Source organism: Rhinolophus sinicus, chromosome 14, assembly GCF_057876585.1.
Source record: "Rhinolophus sinicus isolate RSI-liver-muscle chromosome 14, RSI-T2T, whole genome shotgun sequence".
Taxonomy (NCBI): domain Eukaryota; kingdom Metazoa; phylum Chordata; class Mammalia; order Chiroptera; family Rhinolophidae; genus Rhinolophus; species Rhinolophus sinicus.
In genome coordinates, this window is record NC_142514.1 from 40,790,913 (window position 1) to 40,804,166 (window position 13,254).

Here is a 13,254-nt window from a genome sequence, read left to right on the forward strand (position 1 = left end):
TTGCCCCATGCTGCCTGGAAGGGATCAGGCCAGCACCCACTCGACTGGTCCCCTCTGTATCCCTGCAAAGTCTCTTTCCTCCATGTCCAAGATTAAGTCATTAGGGAGAGCACCATATAGTTTCCACCATCTCCAATACACACTGTATCAACTCCAGACAAGGTCATTAACAATACATTCTCACTTGGCAGAAGTCCTAAAAAGAGGGTCATATTAACTATAGCAGAATCCATCTCCGGGACCACCCTAGAGACCAGCAAAAATCAATTGCCTAGTAAAGTTGGATCTTCAACGAAAGGTCAAAGACTCTCCCTGAAACCACAGGTGGATACTTTAAAATGGTTACTTGAGGCAGGATGCTGCACACCCGTGGGAAGTGGGGGGAGGTGCTTCAGAAAGTGCCCTTTCTACTCATTTGCCCAGGTTTGACAAAACAATATTGTCTGTGATTTGGCTTCTCCGAAGTCTGTATTTGACAGCACTGCAGGGTATCCTCTTCCTGTTTCAACTAAGAAACAGTCACATTGTGTGTTTAGCAACTATCAACAGGATGCCCGGCCACAGTTGAGACTGAGCGGATGAGGAATGTGCACCCACACTATCAAGAGTCGTAATTCTTTCTTTCTCTGAGATTTGAAAGCCTGTTAATGGGCAAGATGATCGCTCACAGAAGGAACTTAGGAAACAGTAGTTATCACCAGCAGATCTCTCAAGTTTGCACCCAATTTCCATTACGGAGATGGCAATATAAGAAGTAATCAGTTGAATAAATAATATTTTCTAAATTACATTGGGTAAGATGTGTGTGGTTTATGAGTAGTACAAAATGCAATGCTGAAAGAAAGGCTAGCATTAAATTGCATCTTTAATTCCTGGGAATAGCATGGTACCAATAAGGACGGGCCGGGCAGGGCCTCCATGTGTGGTTACCACACACGCTGTTCACGCCTATGCATTTCTACAGAAACAAACCAGATGGACATTTAGACCAACGGACTTGACTTCTGCTATTCAAAACCCTCTGTATCTTTCTAATGCTGGAAAACTAAATATGCTTAGAGAAGTACAGAAAACAAAATAATAAACACTCATGTACTTACAACCCAGGATTGGCAATTGTTAACATTTTGGTATATTTCCTGTAGTCCTTTTTTGTTTGTTTGTTTTAATAAAAAAATAACCCTATAAATCTGACATCTGAAATTACACCAGCCCTAGTTCCATTTTCCTCTTCAGAGGGAACTATTATCCTGAATTTGGTATGTATCCTTCCAGTTTTTCAAATAATTTTACATATATACATAATGCATAGTATTGTTTTTGCGTGTTTTACTCATACTGTACCTATTATTCAACAACTTGCTTTTGTCGGTCAGCATTGTATTTCTGAGGCCTCTTCACATTGATTCATAAAGAGATCCAGTTCCTTCGTTTCATTTAGATGTTCCATCATAGGACATACATTGCATTTGATGTGTTCTTTTTCTTTTTAAAGGATATTTCTATTTCCCCCATGTTTGGCAATTGCAAATAATGCTACGGTGAACACCCTTCTACGAGTCTTTGGAACAGAGCCTTGTGCATCAGGACGAGCAGATGTGCCTTTATTTGAGGTGCACGGAACGGTGTTGTCAGCATCAGGACATATTTCACTCGGTCCCTGTCTCCTACTCTCTTTCCAAAAGGAGTCTCTGATCAAAATCAAGGGGGATTTATCAAGTCCAGCAGGATGAGGTCAGCTGGAAATCGTGAGTCATCAGTTTACACAGATGGGTGCGTCAGTACGTGTTGGCTTTCTGTAGAAATGCCCTGACACAACTCTCCTGTCCCCCAGTTTGTTAGGCAGCTGCCTGCCCTTTGCAAATAGCATCCTTCCTCTCTGCTAGAAGGGGCGGCGTCTGGGTGGCAGAGTTTCAACTTTTCCTTTTCTCTGCCGTTTGCTGTTGCACACATGAAATGTAAAGCAACATCTCAAGGCAACAAATGTGGGGCCCGGAGATAGAGAGATGTCATGGGAGTGTAACAAGCGAGATACACAATGCAGGAAAAGAGGGGATAATACATGAATGAAAGGCAGAAAGATGCAAGGGCACACACGGGCTCTGGAACCAGAAAAAAACAAGCAAACAGGATTTGAATCCATTTTCTGTTAGACATTGAGTGAGTAGTCTTGTGACAGTTACATTCTCTCTCCAAATCTCAGCTTTTCTCTCTAAACTGTAAACAATAGCACTTGCCTCAAATAGCTGTGAGGATAAGAGCTAATGTATCTAGTAACTGGCACAGAGTGGCTATAAATAAACAATAAGTCTTCTGACAATGTGAGGATTATTTCATCTGACTTGATTACAAGAGCAAGTAGAAATGAAAACATTTCTTAGCTAATATGAAGGAGGTCTCAGTGTTCTCTGCTCCAGACCTGAAGGCTATTCTTTCACTTCACGTACGGAAATCAAATAAGTGGCATGTTCAAGACTGCCCCGTGAGAACCAGGGGTGGAGGCCAGAGCACTAAACCTGGACTGAGGTAAGGACCTGAGACTCACAAAACATGAGTGAATCTCTCCCCTTCGTAGGATCAATCTGTTCTGCATGGTGTAAGAGGTAACACCCAACTCATGACATTGCTGGAGGGTAAAACAAGGTTTCCTGACCTGCACTCTACTCACCCACTCACATTTGCACTTCCTACCTCAGAGTGAACTTCCTAATATGTATATAACTATGATCACGTAGCTCCTTTACCTAAAACCCTTCAGTGGTTCACCATTGCCTAGATGGTAAGGTACAAGCTCCGTACCCGGCACTCTGACACCTCTCCATTCCAGCCATGATCTGACTCCTATTCCATCTCATCTCTGGTAGCTCCTGACCTTGGTCGATGCTCAGGGCTACTGAAGTAGACTTGCAGCTTTTGGAACAAGCCAGGCTGTCTCTCATTCCCATGGCTTTGTCTCTGTGCTTTCCACTGCCTAGAACACCCTTCACCTCCCCGGGCCATTTAGCAAACACCTATTCCTATATAAAGATTCCGCTCCAGCACTGTCTCTTCTACAAGTCTTTCCAGACCCCATGGCCAGTAGAGCTGATCACTCCCTCTCATTTCCCACCTGCCCCTGTACGATCTCTTGCAACAGTACACAGAGTACACAGGTGCTCACGTGTTGGCTTTCTCCACGAGGACATGAGCCCTTTGTGTCTTTTTCATCTCTGTATCCTTTGAGCCCAATAGGGAGCCTTGTACGGGGTCAGTGCTGTGGGTAGGGTTGCTACGATCCCTTGGAACCCTCTATTCCAGACACATTTCCTTGGATCCTGAATGCTTCTCTGGGTACACGTAGTACACACAAGGAAGGCCTTGGCAGCTTCAGTCTTCCTAGCGCCAAGTTGAGATTCTTGATAATAATAGCTATTATTTATTGAGAGCCCAGTGGGTAGTGCATACTCCTTGTGCTGGTCATGGGGTGCTTCCCAGTGGGAGGGCTGAGTGCTCAGCAGAGCTGAGACCAAGGGTGTGTCCAGTGGGTACTACTAGGTGCTCTTCACATCAAGTGAGAGGTTGTGCCCAGGTAGCAGTTACGTACGGACTGAATAAATGGCACTAACCGCTCCTCTTCCCACAGGACTGCCCACAAGGAGGCCTGACGCCTGAGGGCTTCCACCCCTCATGGTGAGGACTTCTCATGCACAGGAGGATCCCGAATGCTAAGTCACTACCACTTCTTTGACTGGAACCCAAGTTTGGGCTGTCACTCAGGTTAAGTGGAGCTTTGACTCAGATATTTTCTTTACCCTATTTTGCATCTTAGTAACAGATACAAAAAAAAAAAAAAAAGGTGAAATAAATCATTTAGCATTTAACTGCTGGGAACATCTGCTGTGTGTGTGTGTGTGTGTGTGTGTGTGTGTGTGTATGTGTGTGTGTGTGTGTCAGAGAGAGAGAGAGAGAGAGAGAGAGAGAGAGAGAGAGAGAGAGAGAGAGAGAGAGAGAGAGAACGAAAATCCCCCAAAACTGGATTGATGAACAGGTAAAGTAGATCACTCTCTCATATAGTAAAATCATTGATCTGAATTGGCTAATTTTTCCATATATAGCAAACCTGTTTTGCATAAAGAATCACACTGAAGCTTTGTTCAGACTACAGAACAAGTATCTTATTCTTCTTAGCATGACACATTCATTTAAACATGTCAATTTCTTATGGGAACTTTTGTTGAAGCCAGTCGCTCGGTTCCGCAGTAGTTTGAAGAGATGTGTTGATATTTTTTAGCAGATGCATGCAAACTGCTTCAAGAGATGTTCCTTATTCAATAGGCAAGTGACAAAGAGACGGTCAGCATTATGTGGCTGTATATTCCTTGTCATATTAATGATCAGGGAATCATTTGTAACTGTCACTTACCTGGAGCCAGGCAAACTGAGACAACCCAGAGCAGCACAGAGAAGAAAAAGCTCTGCCGGCACCCTCCAAGCCCATGTCCTGGATGTCTTCATTTTCCTGAGGTGACAGGAGATCCAGCTGAGGCACCAGATCCATGAAAAGCCTGCACAGGGAGTGCCACCGTCAGCTTCTGTCCCCATAGAGCAAACAGCTCCGCAAAGTAAACAGAACCAGTGACTGCAAACCCCTTAGACTTTGCACAGATAGAAAATTTACCTGTGATTCTGGAAAGCAATGAGAACCATAGCAAACTCTGCAGCACCCGGGTTTTTATTCGTAGAGGACAGACTTTTAGGTAAGCAGCCGAGAGGACAGGCTGTTAGGGTGGCACTGAGGACTGTGGGCTCTAAGTCCAGACTGCCTGGGTTCAGATTCTTTCTATGCCACGTACGAGCTTTGCAACCTCGAGCAAGTTACTTTCCCTCTATGCCTCAGTTTCCTCACTTGAAAAATGGTGAGGATTAAATACATTATCATGAGGAAAGTGCTTGGATCAGGCCCGTGTGGAGGACTCGGACACGTGAGCTCTTGTTACGAGGTGGAACCCAGTGTTTGGAGTCAGACCAAGTTTTGAATTCCAGTTTTGCCTTTTTCTAGCTATGTGATTTTGAGCATGTTGGCAAGAAGCTGTAGAGCTCTACAGCCCATCTACCTGGGTTCAAATTCTCTCTGTATGTTTCACCAGCTGTGTGACCTGGGGCAAATTATTAACTTTTCTGGGCCCAAATTTCTTCACTTATAAAACAGGGTTAACAATAGTACCCATCTCATGGTGTTGATGTGAAGATTAGATAAATCTAAACATTTAAAGCACTCTGAATGGTGCCGGGCACGTACTATGTGCTCTCTCCGTAACTGACTTCTCTGATTGTGTTTCCTCATTGGGAGGGCTATACCTGCCTCTCAGGGTTGGGAGGGTCAGATGAAATGCTCAATGTGAAAATGTGTCACAAAACAGGCATTATAAAAATGACAACTCTAAGAGAATAATTAGCCAAACATGTGTTGTTATGATATAACTCATACAGAACTTCATTGTATTTAGGGAGACATAGATAGCTTTCCTGACCTTGCTGGGAAGTATAAGTAGACAATTAGTATTAATGCGTGTCTTTCCTCTAGGGCTGAACAGAGCAAAGGCAGGTGCTTCTCACATGTGGTGAGTCAAACTTCTTTTACTTGAATCTAGAAGAGTGTTTCACCTTCATCTTTTCATTATTCCGAAGAGTTCACCGATTACCCTGTCCTTTCTGTGTGGCCTCACCTTTAAACTGGATTAAAAGAAAAGGTCACCCTAAGACTCTCTTGAAATGGCATAATCCAAGCGAATATTCACCTCAATACCTCCAGAATGGATTCCCAGATGGCCCGTGACCAGATGTGGGATGCGTGTCTTCACATTCTCAGTTCCAGTGTGGACGGACATATAATGTCAGCCCTGACTCGCAATCTGGAGATGGCACCTACCCTGCCCGTGTGAGTTGCGCAGGAGTCTGGTGTGAAAGAAGTACAGCGCACACTCGACAGCAATATGCCTGTGGAGGAGGTACTCAGACATACCTCCCTGGGAACCACCCCCGATTCCTCAGAATCAAGAAATTCAAGTCCAAAGTGCACTAACCTGGCATTGACAAAGCCAACCTGCAGTCTATGAAGGGCTGTATGAACCTGGTGGATGGCTGTCCTGTTGTTGCTGAGATTGTAGGCGTGGGTGAGGGGCCTCCAGTGGGAGAGCAGCAAGTGACTGGAGGCTGGGGTTGAAGGAAGAGCAAAGACTGGATTTGATTTATTTAATTTCTTTAAGATGCTGTTGTCTCATCTGTAAAATAGGGATAATAATTCCTTAATATCCACTTCACAAGGTTGTTTAGAGGTTAGAATATATAAAACATTAAGCCCCTTCACCTATTTGCTGACATAGATTGGTGTACTCTTGCGTGCCAGCCTGCTCCCCCAACCTGCCACATCTGCCAGAGTACTGGGCTGGGGCTGGGAATGCAAATAAGGAAGAGGCGCAAGGGGGGAGGGATGGAAAGCCACAGAGGGCAGTAGTCCCTTCACAATAATTGTGCCAGAATCCAGAGCACAAGGTCTGCCGTCAGACCATCCTGTGTGCATTCCAATTATCACCAGGCCCAGCCTAAGGCACCATCTCACTGTTGTCCCAAAGGATTCCGTGACCTGAACTATGGTACAATTGATTGCAGTAGTTAATCATTTGTAAACAAGCAGAAAATTGCATTTCAAGAAAGAATCATGTCCTCTTTCACGTCTGCCTGTATGTAAGAGAAGCCATGTCCTTACAACATAGGGCTCCCTCTCCACGTCCTCAACTTGAGGGACTCATGGAGGAACCTACACATTTTAGAGGCCAGGTACATGAATGAATCATGAGCTCTTTCACCTCCACATCTTTTGTGCTTGTTCCTCCTGCCCAGAATATGTGCCACTTGGCTAAACATGACTTATTATTTACATTTCATGCTAAATGTCACTTTCCTGACAAAGCCTTCCCGATCGACTCTCCTAGAGCGCTTCCATTCCCGGCCCCGACAGATCTCCTGGAATGCCAACCTCACAGTGACCCCTGGTGGTTTCAGGTGCCACTCACCCGAGGTGGTGCCAGGAGGATGGCAGCCTGAGGCTGCAGAGATAATACACATAGTTTCAAGGACAGTTCTTAGCAATTTCTTATTTCATCTTGACAATAATCCAACAAACTAAGTATCATCTCCCATGCCTCTGAGATGGCGTTCCACAACTGGTTCCAAAGCTGGTACGTAGCAAATCTATGATCAGATACATTTTTTTTTTCTGACTCTCAAACTCTTCTTTTTGTAATTCCAAGGCTTTACCCTCTTCTTAGGAAGTCCCATGACTGATTTAGGGCTAGCACAGCCTCACCACTCCTCTAGTCTAGCTGCTTTCACTAGAGACTGTAGTTCTCTGGCTGTAAGAGAGCTTTTTAAAATGATCATGTTATCTCTAGGTCTTTAAATTGTATGTAGGAATTAGTTGCTGTAGGTCAATGGATTGCCTAACAGTTTGTTGTTTTTCCAGCCTTTGATAACTAATTTTCTAGTCTCCACCAGTTCCATAATCACATATTCACTACCACATGTTTTAGGTTTTTGTTAAGGCAGCACCACTTCTGGTTCCTATTTTTGCATCAGTTAGCTTTTGCTGCATAACAAATAATCCCCAAATTTAGTGGTTTAAATCAACAGTCACTTACTAGCTTACAATTCATTGGGTCATCAGGTAGGTCTGGGCTAAGCTGGGTGGTTGTGCTGGTCTTGCCTGGGTTCACTGATACAATCTCAGCCAGTGGGTGGGTCGGCAGGGAGCTGGTTGATACAGGATAGTCTTACCAACTTGAGGGTTCATTCTGTCTGTCTGTAGGTGCTGGCTGTTGGCTAAAGCGATGGGGTAACTGGGCCACCTCTCTCCAAAGAGACTAACTTAAGCTTCTTCATGGTGATATCATGGTTCCAAAGAGCAGCAAGAAAGGACAGGCCCCAATGAACAAGTGCTTTTAAAGCCTCTGCTTGCATTAGGCTTCTTAATGTCTCATTGATTGAGTCCACATTTAAGAGATGGAGACAAAGATCATACCTGTTGATAGGAGGAAAATCAGAGTTACTTTGCAAAGGGGTGTGCACACAAGGTTGGAAGGAATTTGTGGACATTTTGCAGTTTACCACAGACATGTGCCACTGTCATGCTGAAGCAGTTCAAAGACAGTGGGCCTCCTTCATTTCCTTCTTTTCCTGTCCTGGGAATTAGGAAGCATGTGTTGAGATAACAATGTTTTGTGGTGGAAGGAAGCTACACCCCTAACTCCCTGGATGGAGGAGATTCCCTACGAACCCACAAAGAACTTTATAGGAGTGGGAATTAAACTTTTGTTATGCTGTCCTTGAGATTTGGAGTTTATGTTACTGCAGCAACAGCTACCCTATCCTGACTAATAGACTTTTATGTTACATACAAAATTTGGTGTGTATGTTCATTTTTTTCCGGGGAAAAACTCCACAGCTTTCCTCAGATTCTCAAAAGGATATGAGATTCAAAAGAAGTCAAACAAAACAAAGCAAAAAGGAAAAAAATCCCTCAAGAGATATAACTTTTTAAGCTCACGACATTACCTATGGTCCCTTAGAAGGTAGTGTGCAATAGTCTGAAGTGTTTGGGGGCCTCAGACAGACCTAGATTAGCATTTTGTTTCTCCCATTTATTAGTTCATATTGTGGACAAGTTTGTTAAGCCCTCAGAGCAGCGGTTTCCCTAGTTCGAAATGCAGGCTTATTGAAATAATGCTCCAATAATTGTCTATTGAGAGCCAGGCACAATGCTAGGTGCCTGGGTATACAGATGAATATGTAATAGACCTTCCCTATAAGAGCTGATAGCCTGGTGAGAGGGATGGACACAGTAATACATCAGGGCAGCACGGTGTGGTAAGTGCAGTGACAGAGATCTGCAGAGTATAGCTTGGGTGTAGCCAAGTGTGTGTGTGTGTGTGTGTGTGTGTGTGTGCATGTGTGCACATATATGTGTGTGTAGTCATCAGGAAAAATGTCTCAGAAATGATGCTTAAACTGGTGTGGAGGAGTCAGCAAACCAAAGAACCAAAGGCAGGGCATGCGGCATTGCAAGAGAGAGGCCAGCAAAATCAAGAGACAAAGGTGAGAAATCATACAGTATTTGTGGGGAACTGTAAGCCATTCCGTGTTGCTGGAGCACGAGTTCAGCATGAGTAGTGGAAAGAAATGAAACTGGAGAGGCCAGCAGGAGCCATATCACGTAGGGCCTGATGGGCAGTGCTAATGATACAGGTTTTATCCTAAGTGCAAAGGGGAGCTATTGGAGGGTGTTAGGAGTGGGGGGAGGGGGCAGCTTTCTTTGTGAGACAGATTACTCTTGCTGCTGTGTAGAGAATGGATTAGAGGGAGGCAAATTGGAGCAGAGAGACCAGTTAGGAGGCTGTTATAATAGTCCACTGAGAGACGATGAAGGCCTGAATTAGGGCAGCGCTGGAGGGGATGGAGAGGAGGGCATAAACATAATATCTGTCTGCTATTATTGAGAGAAGTAAATAACGTGCTATTTGTGAAAGGCTTGTAAACCATGAAGCTCTGCACAGAGGTGGGATTATTATGACCGAGGTTATGGTTCTCTGGTACAGAAGGCATATTGAGTCCCCAGGGATGAGCTTGGCAGCTGTTTAGAGCAGTGCCACTCCATACAGCACACATTTCCTTCCTTGTCACCTACAGTCCTGGGGATTAAAGTGTACAGCCTGGGTCCACTTCAAGGTGAGTTCCTCGTCTCCCAGGCTCACCTTCCCTGGATCCTGTAGGGAAGGCTTTATTGTTCCAGAGTTCTAATCAGTGTCTGAGATCCCCTGATCTCCAAGGATTTCACTGTAGGTTTCTCCTTGAGGCCTGGGAGCCTGACTCAAAAGAGCCTGTAGTAGACTGCTGTGATAACTGCATCACAAGAAGTGGTTCTGTACACTGGGACTCCTTACCCATGGCAGGGGTATTATCACCACGTGGTTCAACACTGGAACAGAAAGAGATTTGAGTTGGCTGAGTGGGCAGCAAGGTCTTTGGAGGACTAACTGGAGAAAAATAACCCAAAGGGGAAAAGGAAATGGCTCTATTTCCAAACAGAAAAATAAGAAGGAGGAAAAAAAAAGATAGCCTGCAAAAAATTAAGTTTTATCTTTTTGTGCAAAGAGAATAGCTGTTCATGCATTCCCATCCCCTTCCTCTGAAGCACCCAGCTACACTACATTTCCCGGTGCTCCTTGTAATTCTACTTGGCCCTGTGACTTCCTCATCTGCCAGCTGAATGTGGAAACCCAGGGTGACCTTGGAAGCCAGTGCTGAAGAGGGCAGAACCTCTGGCAGCCTGGGTTCCTGCATGACCACATGGAGCAGAGTCCTCCCCACTCCCTGCTGATCAGACTATGCCTGAGTTAAGAAATAAACTTCTCTTGTGTTAAGCTGCTGAGGGTTTGGTGTTTTTCTCTTATAGTAGCTAGCATTACCCAAACTAATACACCCTCCTTCCCATAATTCCCATTACCAACCTCACAGAATTGGCAAGCATTACTGAAGGGTTCACAGCAGCCATCTAAGTAGCCAATGTGTGTGACACCACACTCTGGTGGTGGCAGGAAGGCAGGGTCTATTTAGCAGAGGAGGCTATGTATTCCAGGGTTTTATTTCTTCCTTTTGTTGACAGATGTGGGAATTCTGTGTCCTCTATTATGTATATTTCTGTATATAGCTATGGATATGTGTTTCTCTATGGACAAACACAAGTGCTCTGTTTCTTCTATTATTTATGGCTTATAAAGTATAGATATGCATTTCTCTCTGGCTGTTAGTGAGGAGGAATAGATACAAGACACTGAGTATAAGCCAGTGATGTCAGGAAAACATATGAAGGGTACCAAGAACAGTTGATCAGCACTAATGATGATGGTTAGCCCTGTAAAGACCAGGTAGACACAAGAGGCCAGTGATGTGCTCCAAGGTGGGGGGTGGTCAGAGTGCTGAGAGGAGAGGTCACTTTGCCCCATCAGTTGGCATGTCCTTGCCAAATGCAATAGAGAAGACTGAGGTGAGATCCCTTTAGGTACAATTTGATTTGGTGCTAGAGATTTAGGGCTTAGAGTGGACTTGGCTCCTAGTCATTGACCAGAGTTCTGATCCGAGAGGACTCAACAGTATATGTGAGGAGAAGGGGTAAGAAGAAACACTAGAAGACAGGTGGGCTGTGACAGTGATGAAAACTATGCTTTTAATGAAGTCCCCAAACTGGGGAAAACTTTTTGACATTGCTCATGAAATAGTAGTGTGCCCAGGATTCACATGTGGGCAACGTGGTGACTCAGGCCACCCAGTGCTTCTCAGTGTCTATACGTAATCACTCATTTAATATTGGAGCACGGTACATCATATTTTCTATTAAACACCTTATTGGTTCCTAAAGTTGTAGGATGTTTTACTGACCTCATGTTGCCTATTGACATTTACTGGCATAGGCAATGAAGCATTTCAAGCTCAATTCAGGGCACCCCAATTTTGTAAATGATTTTATATTAAAGTATGGGTAATTTCAAAAAAATAAAATATTGAGTACTCATTTTCTATTTCAGATATATCCAGGAATGCTAGAAATATGTGAGGAACAAGTGGGATTCCACCTGGTAATGTGCCAGGAAACTAATTACCTGGGGGACTTGAAACAACTCAATGGATTATGTAGTTGCATTGATTTCGTGGATTAACTGTGGCAAATAGTGGAATTTAAGCCACTTTGTGCATCTGTTCCTTTAGTCACTTAGTGGATCAAGTTCTAACTCCTTAGCCTGGCAAATGAATGATTTCTCAATCTGTATGCCTCAGCTACTCTGAACGTTACATCAATCTGAACTTCGTACCAATTCATTTATCCATTCATTCATATATATATATATTCCCCCCCCCCCAATATCTACCATGCCAGGAGCTCTGTGCTAAAATGGAGGATATAGCAGTGAATATCACTCTTTGCTCCCTGCCTACATGGAGCTTCCAGGTCACAGAAGAAATAAACTCGAGGAATTGCACGTATCTATAATGAAAACCTGAGTAACTGGAAGTAGTAAAACCATATACTTCCCTGATGTCACTGGGGTGGTGATGGAACTCTGGGAAGTATCTCTTGTGTTTGGAAGCCCCAAACCAAAGGGGGAAGTGCCTGAAAGTCAGACTTTTGAATGACTGATGCTATTTCTGATGTTACATAGCGTCACACAGCGTTTCTATTATTTGGTGTTGCCATAAAGAACTACCCCAAAGCTTAGCGGCTTAAAACATCCATTATTTTCCCATTACTCACAATTCTGTAGGTCAAGAATTCACACAGGACACAGCAGCGGTGGTCATCTCTGTTCCATGTGCTGTCTGCATGAGCTGGAACATCCCAGGTAGCTTCTCCATGCAGATGTTTGCTGACTCAGCTGGGAAGCTGGACAGCTGAAGGCAGGATCGGACAGCTTGGCTGGGGTCTCAGTCTTCCTCAGGGCCTCTTCCTCTTCAGATGGCCACTCTACCAGGCCTCTCCACATCATCTCTCCTACATGGTAGCTGGACTTCTTACTTCATGTAAATGGCAGCTCAGGGCTCCCTGGAACATAACAGCGAAGGGGCCAGACCTTCTTGAGGGTCTAGGCTGGAAATGGCACAGCTCTGATTCCATTGCATTCTGCTGCTTAAAGTGAGCCACAGGGTCCGCCCAGGCTCTCTGTGGGAGGGAGGTGAGAGCTACACAAGGGTGCGAATACTGGGAGGTGCATGTCATTGGGTACCATCTTTAGAGACCAGCTACTACTACATGTGGGAAGTGGCATTGTTTAATGAGATTACCTTTTTTTTTCTTTGTTAAACTCATCTTAATCAGGAAGAACCTCTTTTTTCCCAAGAGAGTCTGAGAGGACCTTTCTTCAATTCCTGCTGCTAGAGAACATGGCACACAGAGGTCGGTGGAGCTTTTTAGGTAGAAAGACAGGTATGCCACTGCTCCACCACCCACAGGGAATGTCATCTCCATACTCACAGGTGAAGCAGCAATTCTCTGATCAGGACTCAAGATCTACAGTGGACTTTGAGACTTGGAAAGTGTAAAGACCAAGATCTTCCTTCAAAAGGTTTCAAGACCCCTGATACATGGCAATGATGCCATCCAGAGACAGAGCATGAGAGGGAAGAACAGGGGACTGAGCGAAGGATCAGCATGTCTTACAAGCAAAACAC

General features: G+C 44.5%; 1 protein-coding gene across 2 annotated transcripts in view; it reads right to left on the reverse strand.

Moving 5' to 3' along the window:
- The window catches only part of C8B (complement C8 beta chain), a 37,503-nt gene extending 31,608 nt beyond the window's left edge, over nt 1-5,895 (reverse strand). The window contains exons 1-2 of one of the 2 annotated variants that reach the window (XM_019742533.3): nt 5,778-5,895; nt 4,403-4,544 (exon numbers count right to left, since the gene is read on the reverse strand). In XM_019742533.3, the coding sequence (XP_019598092.3) occupies nt 4,403-4,494 (92 nt within the window). In that variant the 5' untranslated portion in view covers nt 4,495-4,544; nt 5,778-5,895. Of the gene's footprint in view, nt 1-4,402; nt 4,593-5,777 lie in introns of those variants that run through there. The other variant, XM_088791159.1, reaches the window with a different exon arrangement.
- Between the last annotated feature and the right edge of the window lie 7,359 nt (nt 5,896-13,254).